The sequence below is a fragment of the Rosa chinensis genome, chromosome 1, assembly GCF_002994745.2.
Source record: "Rosa chinensis cultivar Old Blush chromosome 1, RchiOBHm-V2, whole genome shotgun sequence".
NCBI classification, from domain to species: Eukaryota; Viridiplantae; Streptophyta; class Magnoliopsida; order Rosales; family Rosaceae; genus Rosa; species Rosa chinensis.
The window spans coordinates 66,290,775-66,306,811 of record NC_037088.1 but is presented as its reverse complement, the minus strand read 5'-3'; the positions used below and the strand labels follow the sequence as shown (position 1 = coordinate 66,306,811).

Below are 16,037 nucleotides of genomic sequence, written 5' to 3'. Positions count from 1 at the left end.
TTAATCCGAAGCTTTCTGTGCATGATTCAACTGTGGAAGTTTTTTGTGCATGATTCAACTTTGTAAGCAGGGTTTGGTGTATATGAATGTCCTTATTAATCTAAATGCACAGTACACATTTCTCATATCTGGAAATTTGAAATATTTGCAAGTCGTAGTCTATTATATATGAATATCCTAATCTGATTACTTAGCAGATACATTTCTATTTCCTAAACCCTCAATGAATGAATCACAAGTTTTTTGTTCATAATGCAACTGTGGTATGCAGAATTCGGTGTACTTCTTCTTCTAACTGTCTTTTTGGTGTTGCCAACTAAGTGATTGATTAAAATCTTACACTTTGAATTACTGATTGTTTTAAAAGTGTATTGGCTCAAGCAAGGTACCTGAGAATTGTTTGGACCCGATTTGCTGGCAATCCATTGTGGAATGGAAACCATTCTGTTGCGTGCTCTTGAATTTTCCTCCTTAATGAACTCCACTGCAAAAAATATGACTTAGATAGAAAAATTTGAAGAATTGATGGAAAGAGGGTTGTTAAAATTGATATGTTCTACCTGTGCCCGTCTGAACTCTCTCAGCTGCATCCATTTGGGGATATGGTCAGACATCTTCACTAGTTTTGATCACTGAGGGAGGTCGTCTGGGTTTTTGGATTTGACTCAGTTCGTATTGCAAAAAGCCCACTTCTTTTTGCTTTCAATACAAAAAGCCCACTTCTTTTTGTACCCTCAGGACAGTAGGACCAAAGACAACTTTTTGACCTTCAAAGCAAGTGAAAATTGGGGAATGTACTTTACCAATCATGAAACTCAGACGACCACCCACTGTACAGACATGAAAACCTAAACGGCTGCCCAGTGTTCAAATCCAAAAACCCAGACGACCTCCCTCAGTGATCAAAACTAGTGAAAATGTCTGATCATGTCCCCAAATGGATGCAGCTGAGAGAGTTCAGACGGGCACAGGTAGAACATATCAATTTTAACAACCTTCTTTCCATCAATTCTTCAAATTTTTCTATCTAAGTCATATTTTTTGCTGTAGAGTTCATTAAGGAGGGAAATTCAAGAGCACGCAACAGAATGATATCCATTCCGCAATGGATTGCTAGCAAATCGGGTCCAAACAATTCTCAGGTACCTTGCTTGAGCCAATACACTTTTAAAACAGTCGGTAATTCAAAGTGTAAGATTTTAATCAATCACTTAGTTGACAACACCAAAAAGACAGTTAAAAAAAGAAGTACACCGAATTCTGCATACCGCAGTTGCATTATGCACAAAAAACTTGTGATTCATTCATTGAGGGTTTAGGAAATAGAAATGTATCTGCTAAGTAATCAGATTAGGATATTCATATATAGCAGACTACGACTTGCAAATATTTCAAATTTCCAGATATGAGAAATGTGTACTGTGCATTTAGATTAATAAGGACATTCATATACACCAAACCCTGCTTACAAAGTTGAATCACGCACAAAAAGCTTCCACAGTTGAATCATGCACAGAAAGCTTCAGATTAATTCATTGAGGATATAGAGTTCAGAAATGCTTGAACTGTGCATTCAGATTAATAAGGACATTCTTATACACAAAACCCTGCTTATTCACATACAAAGTGAAATGCAACTCCATATTCTACAGAGTGAATTATATATTCATTCGATTACTTTTATGGGTAATGAAGCACAATAATGTTATCCTTGGGGAGCACTTCAGGAAGCACCGGCAGAACAATGTCAAGACCTGGTTAAACGAACCAGCACCAGGCTTTCTTATATTGCTTCTTCCTGTATATTGATGAATCTATTATTTGGTGAATTTAATTTGTTATTATTGTAACATCACCCGCTGAGAAAATCACAGCTCGCGGCAAAGCTGTGAAAATCTTTCCTAGGCCTACTGCTGGACCTCTCCTACCAGTTGTTCGTGACAGACATTGAAGTACGTATAACATGAAGGTCAGGGCTCTCCGTGGCTTCACTCTGGAAGAGTTGAAGGTTGGTTTCTATATCCTATTGGCAATCATGTAGCTATCTTTGACCTAATGTTGCATGTAGTTTTGGTTTTATATTGTTTCATAGCATTTTCATTGGACTGAATGAAAAGCTGCTTAATTGTGCTTGTGTTATATGTTGTCCACTTGCCTTTCTGGAGATTTTATGTTATAGAACTTACAGCTGCCAGAAATTTATGTCCTTCCTATTTCTTTCAATTTACTCTTGAAAGCGACGAGTCAGATTCTCTGTTTATTTGTGAAACATTTCCAGTTTAATTGTTGGGACAACTGCACAAAACTGCAGTCACAGACTCAATAAAAGGTTCCATTCTTTTCGTGGTTTATACTATCTTTTGTGATGGTTTTGACAAATTATTCATATATCAGGCTTGCTTTGATTCCAGGGGAACTTGCAGCAACGATCGGGATCTCGGTTGATCATCGCAGGAAGAACCATTCTCTCAAGAGGTTTCAAGCCAATGTTCTTGGCCTGAAGACGTACAAGCAGAAGTTGGTTAATTGTCTTCCCAAGGCGCAAGTTTAACGTAATCTTAAATGGTTGAAGTGGATTATTTCAATAATGAATGTTTGTGAAGTGCATCATAACTAAGTATATTTACAAGCTTTGTTTCAGGCTGGTGATTCTGCAGCAGAGGAGGTAGCAAATGCAACCCCGCTCCAACGTCCTCTCTTGGCAATTCAACAGGGGAAACGAGTCAGTCACTGAGCTTGTGAAGGTCACTGGAGATATGAAAAAAGTCAATGCATATGAGTGATATGACAAGCTTGGTATTGAGCGGGTCAGTGTCCGCCATGTTGGGGCCAGGGCAAGGAAGAAAAGAAGTAGAATGCTTGTGAACACGTGTTTTGCAAGGATTAATTGCTCATGGCTTGCCAGATCTTGCAGATTAGCTTTGACCTATTTTCTGGGACATATTCTGGATCGATCATATTTAGATTTTGTAATTTCAGGTCAGTATGCGGAGGTTAGAGATTTAATGGTTTTTTGTTTTATTGTTCAAGTTCTTATTGGTGATGAACTGCACTCCTTTGTAGTCTCAGCCTGTTATGAGTAATTTGGCTGTTTTGATTAAAATGCCAACGCAGTTTAACTCTTGCACTTAACATGAAATTGGATTACTAGAAGCATTTCCCTTAGATGAAAAGATTGCATAAAGCCTGTAAAAAAAGCTCTGAATAAGCAGTTGTGGCCTGAAAATCATTGTACATGGAACATTAAGGTGTTAAAGACGGGGGAACATGCACCAAAGTAAGGTCTAAGGATTCAAGCTAGCTAGCTTAACAGCGGACGTCCGCACTGTCGTAAAAGGAAGGAAAAAAAAAAAAAAAAACTAGCTAGCTTAACTATATTATATCATTCATGGTACAAATTAGGTCGAAGCATGCTTGCCTTTTGAGGCTCGGTTAGTTTCCTTCCAAAGCGAGGAGGAGCTGGACGCTTTGGTAGTCGTTTAACATCTACATCATGCACCACCTCAGCATTCATTTGCAATCAACCAATTAATTCAAGTCATGAAAGAAGTAACTAGCTGTGAAATGAAGCAAGCTAGGTAGTTAAGTACTTGCTAACAACAAATTAAGTAGATGTTATCAGGCTTGGCATTGATGGATCTAAGCATATCTGCTGGCCTCAATTCATCTCTGAAGAAGTTACTGGCGTAGAGCTCCTGGTCGCTGCATTCCCACCTTCTTCCACAGCCTTAAATTAACAATAATTTCGTAAACAAGTAATATTCATACTGAAAACCTGCGGTGCATGCATAAACATATTGATACATAAATGTGTAGTTAGTCGTGGACTGGCCAATCTCATTTAGTGGTATATTGAAGTTGGTGTACCGTTAGACAAAGTTAATGTATTGTTGCGTTAATGCAGGGAATGAATTCATGCATGGAATTTAAATAATGAGTGCTTGACTGCTTGCATCTTTGGCCGCATTCATATAAAGTGGAGGAACTAGTACACGTGCTGTGCCTGAACTGTATTGAGGCAAATACCAACTAATCAATCTCAATCATCATAACCCTTATCTCAAGGAACACACAATATTGCCCATTCACCACAACCCCATTGCTTTGGCTATCTGCTCTTTTATTTGATTGCCACATTATGCCTTCCTTTCCAATTTCTCCTCATCCCCACAAGAATCATCAACATCAACCATATATAGAATCAACAATAATTGAAGGAACCCTACTAGGAATCAAATCAATAATAGGAAGTATTATGATTAGGAGGCAGGGAGGGAAAGAGAGAAATTGGCTAACAGAGTAAAAGTAGTCAAGAACTGACTTGAAATCTGGAGTGTGTTTGAGTAAAAAATTAGCTCTCATATACTTCACTTTGTCCACCCAATCCTATAACGAACATCGGTTTAATTTTCATTTGGGTTATTTGGCATGCAGGCTTTTTTTCAGAGTACTTAGGACTGGAGAGTATGCTAGCAATTGTCTGCAAGACTTATGAGTTATGATGGTGTCAGAGCACTAGAATTGTATGACAATGAAGGTTGCATAAACTTAAATTCTGTTCTTCACGGGCTTGGTACTTCTATTGGGAGGAAATTGGAAGGTCGGTTTCTGGTCATTTGCCTTGAAAATTTAAGGTATGAGTATGACTCCTCTTTGCTGTCATTTGTCACTTTGTCAGGCAATCTGCAGAGGTATTGACTTAAGCACTCAGAAAGACTATTATTCTTTCTTCTGCAGACCATATGCTTGTGAGTTTGTACACAATGATAGACTATTGACTGCCTTTTTTTTTTTTTTTTTTTTTTTTCACTAAATAAACACACTGGTTCACAACAATCTGCTACTGAGATTGGAAATAGAAAATCCAAGTGTTACAAATATTGTTTCGACCCAAAAAAAAAAAAAGTGTTACAAATATTGGTAGTGATATAGCACACAGCAAACAGAAAGATGCAAGTGTTAGAAGTTCTTATAATGAGACAGAAAATGGCAGCCCAATGCAGCAAAGTTTTAATGGAAAGAAACAACTTTCTGGACAAGTTAACCCAAAAAAGGTCCACAAGACAGATTTGGAGAAACAAGTGCAGTTGTTAAGTTGGTTTGCTAAAGAAGTACTTGTTGCAAGTGCTAGCATTATAATATTATATCAAAAGATCCACAAGTTGAGGTGCATCATGTTCCTCTTGGCCATGATTGTTGGAAAGTATCGGTCTATGAAGTTTTTCATGACATAGCCTTGTATCGCCCAACAAGCGAGTTTAGTAAACTTTATGCGTCCACAGGAAGTATGATTGCATGGCCTTTCAAGTACATCAAAGTGAATAAGGCATTTTGGAGGTAATTGCTTCTATTTGCTTATGATGCATGAATTGTTGAATTAGAACTTTAGCTTCATGTGTTTTCCTTGAATGAAAATTAGATTTCATTGCTCTCTTTGTGTTTGTTTTTGTTATGTAGGTAAAAGTTGGCATCAAACATAATATGAAGATATTCAAAAGGCCACAGCATGGATCACTATAGATTTGTCTTTTGCAATTAACAAATACAATTCTAATCTAAGATGGTCTCTAATAATCTAGAATGTTTTATTTTTTAGCATGATAAACTGTTGGTTTAATTAAGTTGTTTTTATACGGTACTAGTGTTGTTGTCATATTCATTTATAGTTGGTAATGTGATAGTTGCAGTTTGTTATCTCTCTTTTTATCTCAATAAATTGTGTAGATTTATTTAGATTTTGAAATGGTATCACAAAATTTACAGGAAAAAAAATCAGTGCAAATATTACATGCGGTAAATATATCATATGACCACAATTACAGCGTACTTGCTAATCAATCATGGCATGCTTCTGATATCAATTACGGCGTGTTTTCCTATTTCAAAATTGAAATAAAAAATCTCTAAAACCCTTTTACAGCACTCATTTTTGTCTTTTACAGCGTGCTTTTGAGATCAATTACGGAGCACATATTTCATCATTTACCGCGTGCTTTTATATTTCAAAATCAAAATTAAGAAGTCTAAAACCGTTTAACGACACTCTTTTATGTCTTTCGGGGCATGCTGGGGGGGGGTGTCTTTTACAGCTTTCTGAAAAAACGCCGTAAAAGAGTTTTGCCATTCGGAATATGTGTCACGTCCCCTAGGTGAGTGGATCAAGTAGTGGTTACTTTCAAACTCCGGGTGAGTGGATCACGTCCCTTAGGTGTTCGTATCACTGGTTACAGTTACGGTTACTATCATATTTACATTGCTCTAGTGACATATGCAGTGCAACGATGCCAGTCGGCATCAAGTCACATGGTTACTTGGTTACCTTTCCTTCTCGATGCAATTGTGCATCTAGTTATGCTTTATTGTTTTTTCTTTATTATAGATGCGTTTGTGCATCTCGTTATGTTTTATTGCTTTCTTTCAATGTTTTGTGCATAGCTTCATATACTTCTCAGTTTCACTTAATATAGCTCATCGTCCTTCCTTAAAAAAAAAAAAAAATAAAAACCTCTCTAGTTCCGCCATTGATCTTGGTTTATCCATACCTAGGACGGAGGGAGGGGTTTGAATCGGTAACGCTTTGACTAGGATTATGGGCTTCGTTGAATTTTAGCTTGAGAGTGAAGGAAAGATGAGAGGATATTAGAGAACTACCAGACGCGAAGGTGACGGAAGATGGGAAAAATATATATTAGAAATAAAAAAGGACGGAAGATGGGAAAAATATATATTAGAAATAAAAAAGGAAAAGAAATATAGAAAAAGAAATAGAGGATTGTCGACGGAGTTTAAGTTATGTTAACGGTGGAATACTACAGAATAAAGGAAAAACTATAACTTAGAATTAAAAACTTCATACGTCACTTTGACTATCAGTATATGATGAATTGAGTTCAATTAAGTCAATAACTATTTTTTAGATAAAACATATTTTCTTCAGGTCTTTCTAAATGTACCCAGTAAATTTCTATGTAGACCCAGCAAATTTATTTGTTTATAAATATTTCTAATTAAACCACCTAAATTCCCATACTAACCTTTTCTTGTACCCAGCTAAAAAATTAATGATCATAATATTTATTCAATATATACAAAGTTCAGACGATAAGAAATTCTTTTAAATCACTTAAAAATCTAGTCTAATATTTCTCAGTCTTTGCACTCCCTCTCGTTGAAATTATATCAAGTCATTGTTACTGGTGGTGTCTGATTCCTTATTGAGCTTTCAATAAGCTGCAACTCGATCAATATATTTCCTAGCATAATGCTTCTTCAGTTTTCGCCTTCTATGATTTGTACCCCTGCATTTGCAAAACTCAAGTATTTCATGTAAGTTATAATCATCAGCTCCTAAATTTCATAAATAGCCCAAGTTGTGTAACAAATAAACTGTGCATTGCCGAATCATCAAGTTGAATTGGGTGTAGTAGGGATACATAATACAGGCATTTCATGCTACTTTTGCACCAGAAATAAAAATGCATAACTATACTCACCAGTACTGGTTATGCAATACAAATGCGTCAGTTGCCATTTTATTCCCGTCATCATTGCGGTTCCAGTGGTAAAGTGCATGTGTCCGGTTATGAATCTCCAGTGTCGAATGCCCATAGCTCGCTTCTCGGAATGCAGAATATTCTGGTTGTGGATCTCTAAACCTATGATAACCATGTAAACTTATTAGACAAGAATTAGAGTGCTATACGAGAACTTCATAGAGAGTGAGCAAGTAATCATGGTGACGTTTGCCTCATCTTTACTTATTAGAGCAAACATGAATTGTAATTAAAGAACTATAACTAGCTTACCTTCCAGCAAGACCTTCTTGGTTCCCTCCATCTCCAACAGTTATGTAGACAGGAGTCGACTTGTCTGGTATGGGGTACTGGTAACCACTTGTTACGTTGTAGTGTATATTTGAGATTCTATATATACTGCAAAGAATGGAAAGGAAAAAGGAACATGAATCTCATTCATTATAAAGATGAATAGATTATTTGACCCCAAAAAAGATTGTACATTGAGATGACTGGAAAATAAGGGTAAAGAAAGCATACTGATCTTTCATATGCATGGACATGGCCAGCAAACACTACATCAACTCTGTAATGAACAAACCGACTCTCACCTCATGCTTCTTCGATTGCCAAGAAATCTGATCGTAGCATGAAATAAATTAGATTAATTTGATTGACAATTTAACAATATAACAATATAGTTGAATTGGGTGTAGTTGGCCACCGCCGATGGATTCCTCAAGACTTCACTGCCAAACGTGGCCTTTGTTTCTTTGCTGGGTACAAGATAAGGGGCAGTTTGGGAAATTAGGTGGTTTAATTAAAAATATTTATAAACAAATAAATTTATTGGGTCTTCATAGAAATTTGCTGTGTACATTTAGAAAGACCATTTTCTTCTCTGACCCTCGCTAGAGGGTTTTCTCAGTGGCGGCTAGTTAGCGGCGGCCTTGTACTTGCGAGTGAGCGGAGGTTTTCACCTCTCTCTCGTCTTTTCCTCGGGGTTGACAGCAAGCTTGCTCGGTGTTTCCTCATGTTCATAAACTGTGGTCTCTTGCTTCTGGCTGTGTGCAGGGCCGGAGTTCGGGAGCCTATTTTGAAGTTGGATTGGTTCTAGATTAGTGATTCTCTAGTTGAGAGGATCGGAGAAGTTTTGATGCTTGGGGCGCCTTGGTCAAAGGCGTCTAGAGATGGTTGGCAATCTGCTATTGGTGATGGGGACTGATGGGATCTGGATCGTGCTTCTCCTTTAGACAAAAACGGTGATGACTCAGTGGACTGGTCGTGGAGTTCTCCTTGCGGAGGCTCTAACAAGGATGCTGTTGACATCGCTGTTGTTGGCCGGGACAAGGTTGGTCGCGATCTGGTGCAAGGTTTGGTCCTCGAAGGTTATAGGCCTGTAGCGGTGGTTGGACCGAGGTGGAGGCTGCCCGAGCTAGGTTTGTTCTAATTGGGTTGTGTGCGCTTTTACCAAGAATATGGCGGCTAGGGTTGCTCAAAGCTGGCTTTTTTGGGCTCATATAATTTTTGAGCTTGCATATTTTATTTTAGGCTTGGGCTCTTATCCTTTTTACGAAAAGATGATGGGCTTCTTGTTTTCTTTTTTTTTAGTGGGGAAGATTGACAAGATTTTTTTTTTTTTTTCGCTTAATAAAAAAAGGTGATTGTGCTAGGGGTGTACTAAGTAGTATGCTCGTGTGAGAGGTGTTCTAGAGTTGTGTGCTCTATTTTTTTTTTTTTTGAAGATAGAGTTGTGTGCTCTATGTAATGACTTCTTCTGACGGCCCTCTGGGCAAGTCATTATTGTGTTGCTTGCTGAAAATACTTGATGAGATTGACATTTTCACATTAGAAAAAAAAAGTGAAATACTAAATTTTTGCATTTAATACACATTTTGCTCATGTGGCGTTTTATTATCCTCTGGATATCTCATCAATAACTGATATTCAAAGTCAAGGATGACCAAGGCCAATAAATAGCCAAAAAGAGGATCCGGATCCCATTTATATATGCCCCAGGCTGTCTTTGAATATTTTACTGATTGTAGTTCAAGCTTTTGATCAGAGGATAGTAGTTCTTTTCTAGTTCCCTGGAGGCTGTTGATCAGGAGGAGGCAGCCACAAGTCAAAACAGATTTTGAAAAGGAAATGTGAAGAGTCTGTTGGTTAGAAGGAGACAGCGATAAGTCAAAAGAGATTTTGAAAATGTGAAGAGTGGACCTAGGCCCAAAAAAAAAAAAAAAAAAAACCTAGGCCATGTTAAGGCAACCAGGATAGGAATGGATTAGGATACATGATTGGATTGCATTTTAGATTAGATTAGATTTGTTTTACTCTTTTCACGTGTTTGGTATAAAACTATATATAAGAGGACAAGTACAAGAACAGGTTCGTTAATTATTTTTGTTAAGAACAAGAACAGGCCGGTTGTTCATTATCCCACTTCCTTCTTCCAGTAATTCAATCAAATGGGCCTCCTCCACAAGGTCCGCTGCGTCTCCGCCGTCGACAGCCACGACGCCATGGCCCTCTCTCAGCTCCATCGAGCTTCTGGATTCCCCGCCGCTGGTCAGCCACCAGGTGATGCTAAAACCCTAAAACTGACACACTCAACTCATTCCATTCCATTCCATGGGCTCTTTCAATTGGCTTTGGGGAGTAGCAAGAGGCTTCACCGCTCCAAAAAGCTGGACCTTCTCAGCTGCCGCTGATTGAATTAATCGGCAATGACGTGATCGATAATTTTCGCCTGAGGAAGAGGTTTGTTGGGATTGGTCGGAGATAGGAGGCTGGTTGGAGAAGGATATGGTGATTGTTTGTTAGAAGGAGACTTACACGTACAGCCACAAGTCAAAAGCAGGACATGTACGATTGTTGAAGGTGGGTTGTTCCAAGAACCACCATGGAAGATTGGAAGGTGGGTTTTTGAACCTGCGTGCAATTGAAGGTTGAAGTTTAGGTATTGGGCTGTGTGTTTGTGTGTCTATATATATAAATATGATCAGCCCTTCGTCTTCATCTATTCATTCCGGCTGCAGCTTCCGTTTCTAATCCTCTAGTCACCGCCGAACTCTGGATCCGGGAGACGATCGAGCAAATATCTCTCCGATTTCTAATCCTTACTTGAATTCGGCTAAACCTAGCTCGAATCCTTGGTGTCTTTTGTGAAATTGAGGTTGACTGATCCTCGAATACGGGTGAGAACATTTTTTACTTGGAAAGGTACGGTAGTGGAATATTTTGGATAGTATTCTTCTCGGCCGTGATTTGATCAGATTATTGGATCCTTTTCTGATTTCTTAGATAACACTGGGTAGTAATGTAATGAGCTAGCTAACACTAGGTATGTTGTTACTCATAATTTTGCTTTTCGTTAGTTTTCTTACAGTCTAATAAACAGTTTGTAGTACCCAAAGTCTCACATATAGTTGCTAAAAATGTTGGATAGAGAGGGTTACAAGTTGTTTAAGTACGGATGTGTAAAATTATCAAAATACCGCTATTGGGATCTCATATAAGTAGTGGAAAACAAATCTTGGAGACTCGATATGGATGCAGTGCAATGACAAGAATCCTCAAATGGGTCTTATTCTAAGAGGATTCTTGTCATTGCACTGCATCCATATCGAGTCTCCAAGATTTGCTTTCCACTGCTTATATGAGATCCCAGTAGCGGTATTTTGATAATTTTGCACATCCGTACTTAAACAACTTGTAATCCCTTTCTGTCCAACATTTTGCGTTCGTGATCCTCCTGCTCCATGCCTAGCAGAAAGTTCTGGAAAGTCGGTGTTATATTCCGCTGAGACGGAGGAGCTTCCAGGTATTTTTCTTTCCTTATTAGTCTTCCTAGTCCAATTTTTTGGTAAAAGTCTGTCCATTTTGCAATAATTATGTTCAACCAAGACAAAATACATAATCAATTGAAAAACACCAAGTCATTAAAATAACTCATTCCAGCAAAACATAACTATTGAAGTATTCTCTACTCAAAAAAAAAAAAAAAAAAAAAAACTATTGAAGTATTCACCCAACAAACAACCATGCAACATTTCAAAAGTCGATTTCTTCAAAAGAAAATTGCATGTTATAATGTAACAACTCCTTAGAGTAAACTAAGCACATTAAAGTGACATTTTTTTCCCAGATAAAAATAAATAAATAAATAAAGTGACATTGTGAGACTTTGGGTACTACAAACTGTGTATTAGACTGTTAGAAAACTAACGAAAAGTAAAATTATGAGTAGGCGCCTAAATAGTTGGCTTGGAGAGGGATGGGGACGGTAAATGGGTCTTATTTTAAGACCCATGCTCGAGTATCATCCGATACTGATGTCAATTGGAGAGCGAGGTTTTTTCCCAACTGACACTTTTTTGGCGCTCCAGAACTCCGGAGATTGGTCTGTAAACTACGTGCATTTTGTTGAAGGCAACCTTGGAGATAGTGACTGAGATATCCAAGAATTTAGCCGGAAAAAGTACAGGGCTTCTCTGTAAATGACAAGTTTCTTTATGTTTTAAAGAAAAATGTGCGAAAACAGGGATTTGAAGAAAACTGTGTGGGACTTCTCAATCTGTACAGGGTACTAGTGGACCATGGTTCTGATAATGCAATCAATGTGGTATGCACTTTACATTATTTTCATTGCCCTTTGAAAATCTCCTTATTAATTAAATATATCTGCTAATTTCTGTTTTGTCCTTTGCAGCCACATGTGGAAGTGGAAAGAGAAATTAGTAATAGATTTCCACAAATGTGGATTCATCTATTTTCATTTGTGTTCTTACATGGTGTTTTGGACGACAATTTGAACTACTTGCTGAATCGAAGGTAATATCCCTTAGATGGCATTATTATTAAATTTGCTTCTAGTTCTTATTGCTTGTGTAAGTCTGTATAACTACTTGTTAGATTTGTAAAATTTAATTATTTTTCCCCAGTTAAGAAAATGTGTGTAATTAATTATAATATGTATGATTGCAGACCTCCCATTTCTGAATATTGATGAAGAGATTGATGAAGAACGAGAATAATGCCTTGTGTGGGATTGTGATTGTACTACTTTTCTTTTAGTGTTAATGAAATATTTTATAAGAACAAGAATAATGATTTGTGTGGGATTGTGATTGCACTATCTTTCTTTAGGTCTTAATGAAGTATTTTATTTTGTTTTTTTGAAACTGACTTGTTAAAATTTGTTGTTGGTGTAATTATATTATTGAATGTGAACCAATTCTCACTACTACAAAATGGCTAATAGGACACCTTGTTAGTTTTCAATGTTAGTTTACTCGTACCATTTAACAAGTATTGTTATATTAATGTACCTAAGAAGCTCTAATAATGGAATGCCATCCAGAACCTCTAAACAAACCAAAATCTCAATAGAGAAAATGGATTAACTAACTTATTACTTTCGGAATAAACTTTGTGAAAGTCTTTAATTATGAGTTGGCAAAAGTATATAAGATACAGAGAATAGGAAAAGCAAATGCTGTACATGGCGTGGACATAACTCATTTGACTGGGACTTCCATAAAAAAAATATAAAAAATAAATAAACAAAACCTCATTTGATTGGGAGAGCTTTGAAAATATGACAAGAACGAGCAAATATTGACGTAACAAAACGATGAGAACCGACCAGATGAAATAACTGGATGGCCATAAAAGCTAATTTCTTCAAGGGGGGCAATCAAGTATGAGAATACTAGTGTGAAATTACAAACTGTGTGCTACTGCTCCAGCTCCCTGTAAGACCATACAAATATGTGTAAATGTGAAACAGTAATCTATATGATCAAACAATCAGTGAATTATGAATTGGACCTTGGCTCCAATTAGTTTGGTTAAAAGATTAGCACACAAGTATGTGATTCAAGTGAGTGCTTTTTTTATTTTTTATTTTTATTGAAGCGACTTGGCTCCACGATCATAATCCAAAGGGTCATCTTCTAGAGCAATGGTGAATGGGAGTAGGACATATCTAATCTTATTACCTCACTTGGTCTTGGACTTCTTAGCCATCATACCAGTTCCTGTCGTATATGTAATAAGAGAACACTGGAGAAGAACCATTTGCATAATCTGTACAGAGAGTCAGAGACAGTGGTTAAATTAAAAACGTACACAGCATGAGGATTGAGGAGGGCCACTATACATCGATCAACAGCTGGTCATAAATTAACGAAAATATTTGCTCTAAGGCGGATACTATTTCTCTCTGATCGGAGAGAGCTTCTCCGTTATGTCACGATACGATTTCAGTACTTCTGCAGTGAAACTCAAACCGAGAATGCAAAACGTCGTCGCCTACTCCAGCGCCTCAACTCGCATCGGAACCTCTGCAATATAATCATCGCAGCCTCCATCGGAATTTGTATGTGGACTCATTCATCTCCATGGTTTTGTACGATCACAGAGAGTTTGGTACTTTCTTTCCGATTGGCACCTCTCTTTGTTCTGCTCTTGAGCTATTGTCCGTCATGGAAGCTCTGTCCTCGGTTGTTGTATCCAGTTTTCATCCGTCAGTTTGAAAGTATAGTTGAATTAGTTGAATTTTGAAGAAGAAGAATTTTGCTATTTTCAAGAAGAATTAGATGCAAACATTTGAAGAAGAAGAATTGATTGAATGTTGAAAGAAGAAGTATATCATTTTTTTGAAGAAGAACTATTGGATTTTGAACGAGTAGAAGAATTGAATTTTTGAAGATGATGAATTGGTTGAATTTTGAAGAAGTATATGAATTAGTTGTATAGGTTTGAAGAAGAAGAAGAATTGAATGAAGTTGAAGAAGAAGATTTAGAGTCGTCCAGCTACAGATTTCTGCCTTTTCCAGTACATTTACCAAATCATATAAAGGAAATTAGGCATGCACTACACCCAAAAGTACTCTAGCTTCTTTGTTTCTAGTCAAAAAATAGATTTCAACCTCTTTGTTCTTGATAGAGCTGGCTGAGTTTACCCAATAACCAAGCCGACAACTTGACAAGTCTCATACAACACTCACAATTTTCATTGTTGAACAGTGACCTGATTTTGAAATTTTGAATCACAGATGAAAGATGAGATTCTTAATGATCAAATAGCGTAAGAGATAATAATAAATAAATAAATAAAGATAAAGGGCGACAGATTGGAAGGGATGGTTCTGGATATGATTTTGGTGTTGGATATGGTTTGCGGAGTTATGGAGGTAGAGCAGATGACAAGATTTTATCCACTGAGAAACAATGGAGCTACTGGAAACACTGGTGGTGAAAATGAAATTGTTACTGGCAGAAGTTTTGTTGGCCATGGCTTGAGGGAAGGCCTTGTGGACAATGTCAAGGAAGAAGATAATTCTTGGAATGTCAGAGTCAGTCGCTGGCCTTGTTTTCCTCTGTGCAATGAACTGCTGCTGTCCTTGGTGAAAAGATCTTGGCATCTCAGATATCTGAGAAATTCGTTGCATTATCAGGATTGAAGGATGACTCATTGAATTAACGAACTTTCATCTACGCATTGACGGCATTGTGCAAGGGATGTTTACAACTTACAAGGATTGCATCCTTTATTATACATGATAGATGTGTACTAATCAGAAACGGAACTGATTCAAGGGGTTATTGTTTACAAGATCAAGGCCGATATTGCACCCTGGCATGGGTGGGAGCTACACTCTACTTTGATAGAAGCTTATGAGTACAAGTAGCTCATAATCTTTCTTTTGTCATCTCATGAAAGGGATATGATCTTGGCTCTGTAATTTCTCTATTGATTAGGGTGAAGTTGATTTTCTAATTGGTTGCTGAGTCTTCAAGATTTCTTTCAAGCAAGTAGTTGCTCTGAGGCTGATGTCACTCCAAGAATAGTATTTTCTGGTCAAAAGAGGCATGCTATGTTCTGAGTATTTACTACCCTTGATTTGGGAGTTAATTACCCGTCCTTGTTCTGAAGAAGAGGCACCGGTTCCATCATTTGGTTATGGGGGTTTTACTTTTCACATTTGCTCCAACCATATGCTTGTACCCAAAGCCTGTGGTTGAGGGGGGATGTTAGGAGCATATTAGAGTATTTTGGTAATTTTGGTAGTAGAAAAGCTGATGTATAAGCCCATGTAAAACTGTAATTTGTAACCAGCTCAGTAACAATGCAATCCTCTCATTTTTCTCGATTTCTCTCTCTCCCTTAGTCCCTTTTTCTCATCTTCTTATTCCTTCGTCTCTGATTCATAGCCCAGCTTTCACTTCTTTACTTCCTCATCATTCTCAGTTTCACCTGCTGCTAAACACAAAAATGTGTTACTAGATACTAATGAGTATTTTGAAGTATTGGTAAGTTTTTCCTCAAGTATCAATGAATTTTAAGAGCAAGTGGAAACAGGATCAGGAGAAGCTACAGTTTAACTTAAGTGATAAGATGATAAATCTGTGTTATGGTTGTAGAAGTCATGCTCGCCGATTTGAATATTAGATCATACAAAAAGGTACTATAGGAGTTGGAACTTTCCAAGTTGTTTTCCAAGTGAAAAGAAAGAG

The 16,037-nt window shown here is 37.4% G+C and overlaps 1 protein-coding gene and 2 long non-coding RNA genes across 3 annotated transcripts; 2 read left to right on the top strand and 1 right to left on the bottom strand.

Annotated features, from left to right (window-relative positions):
• The first annotated feature begins 1,856 nt into the window (after positions 1-1,856).
• Positions 1,857-3,073, top strand: LOC112183339. Its single transcript, XR_002929840.2, has 3 exons — positions 1,857-2,008; positions 2,412-2,552; positions 2,642-3,073. It is a non-coding gene; the product is annotated as an uncharacterized LOC112183339 (long non-coding RNA).
• Positions 3,074-7,140: 4,067 nt separating this feature from the next.
• On the bottom strand, positions 7,141-8,130 carry LOC112172571 (bifunctional purple acid phosphatase 26). Its single transcript, XM_024309968.2, has 4 exons — positions 8,126-8,130; positions 7,806-7,931; positions 7,494-7,655; positions 7,141-7,298 (listed from the first exon to the last, which is right to left on the bottom strand). The coding sequence occupies exons 1-4, from the start codon at positions 8,128-8,130 to the stop codon at positions 7,223-7,225; spliced, it is 369 nt and encodes a 122-aa protein (XP_024165736.1). The 3' UTR covers positions 7,141-7,222.
• Positions 8,131-11,094: 2,964 nt separating this feature from the next.
• LOC112183343 lies at positions 11,095-12,648 on the top strand. Its single transcript, XR_002929843.2, has 4 exons — positions 11,095-11,337; positions 11,764-12,138; positions 12,226-12,347; positions 12,501-12,648. It is a non-coding gene; the product is annotated as an uncharacterized LOC112183343 (long non-coding RNA).
• Positions 12,649-16,037: the final 3,389 nt, after the last annotated feature.

Bases quoted from the DNA above. Each gene is read 5' to 3' on its own strand.
- LOC112172571 (XM_024309968.2), bottom strand. The intron at 7,656-7,805 runs GTAAGCTAGTTA...TGGTTATCATAG, and splicing joins CAAGAAGGTCTTGCTGGAAG to GTTTAGAGATCCACAACCAG. The intron at 7,299-7,493 runs GTGAGTATAGTT...TTGCAAATGCAG, and splicing joins GTATTGCATAACCAGTACTG to GGGTACAAATCATAGAAGGC.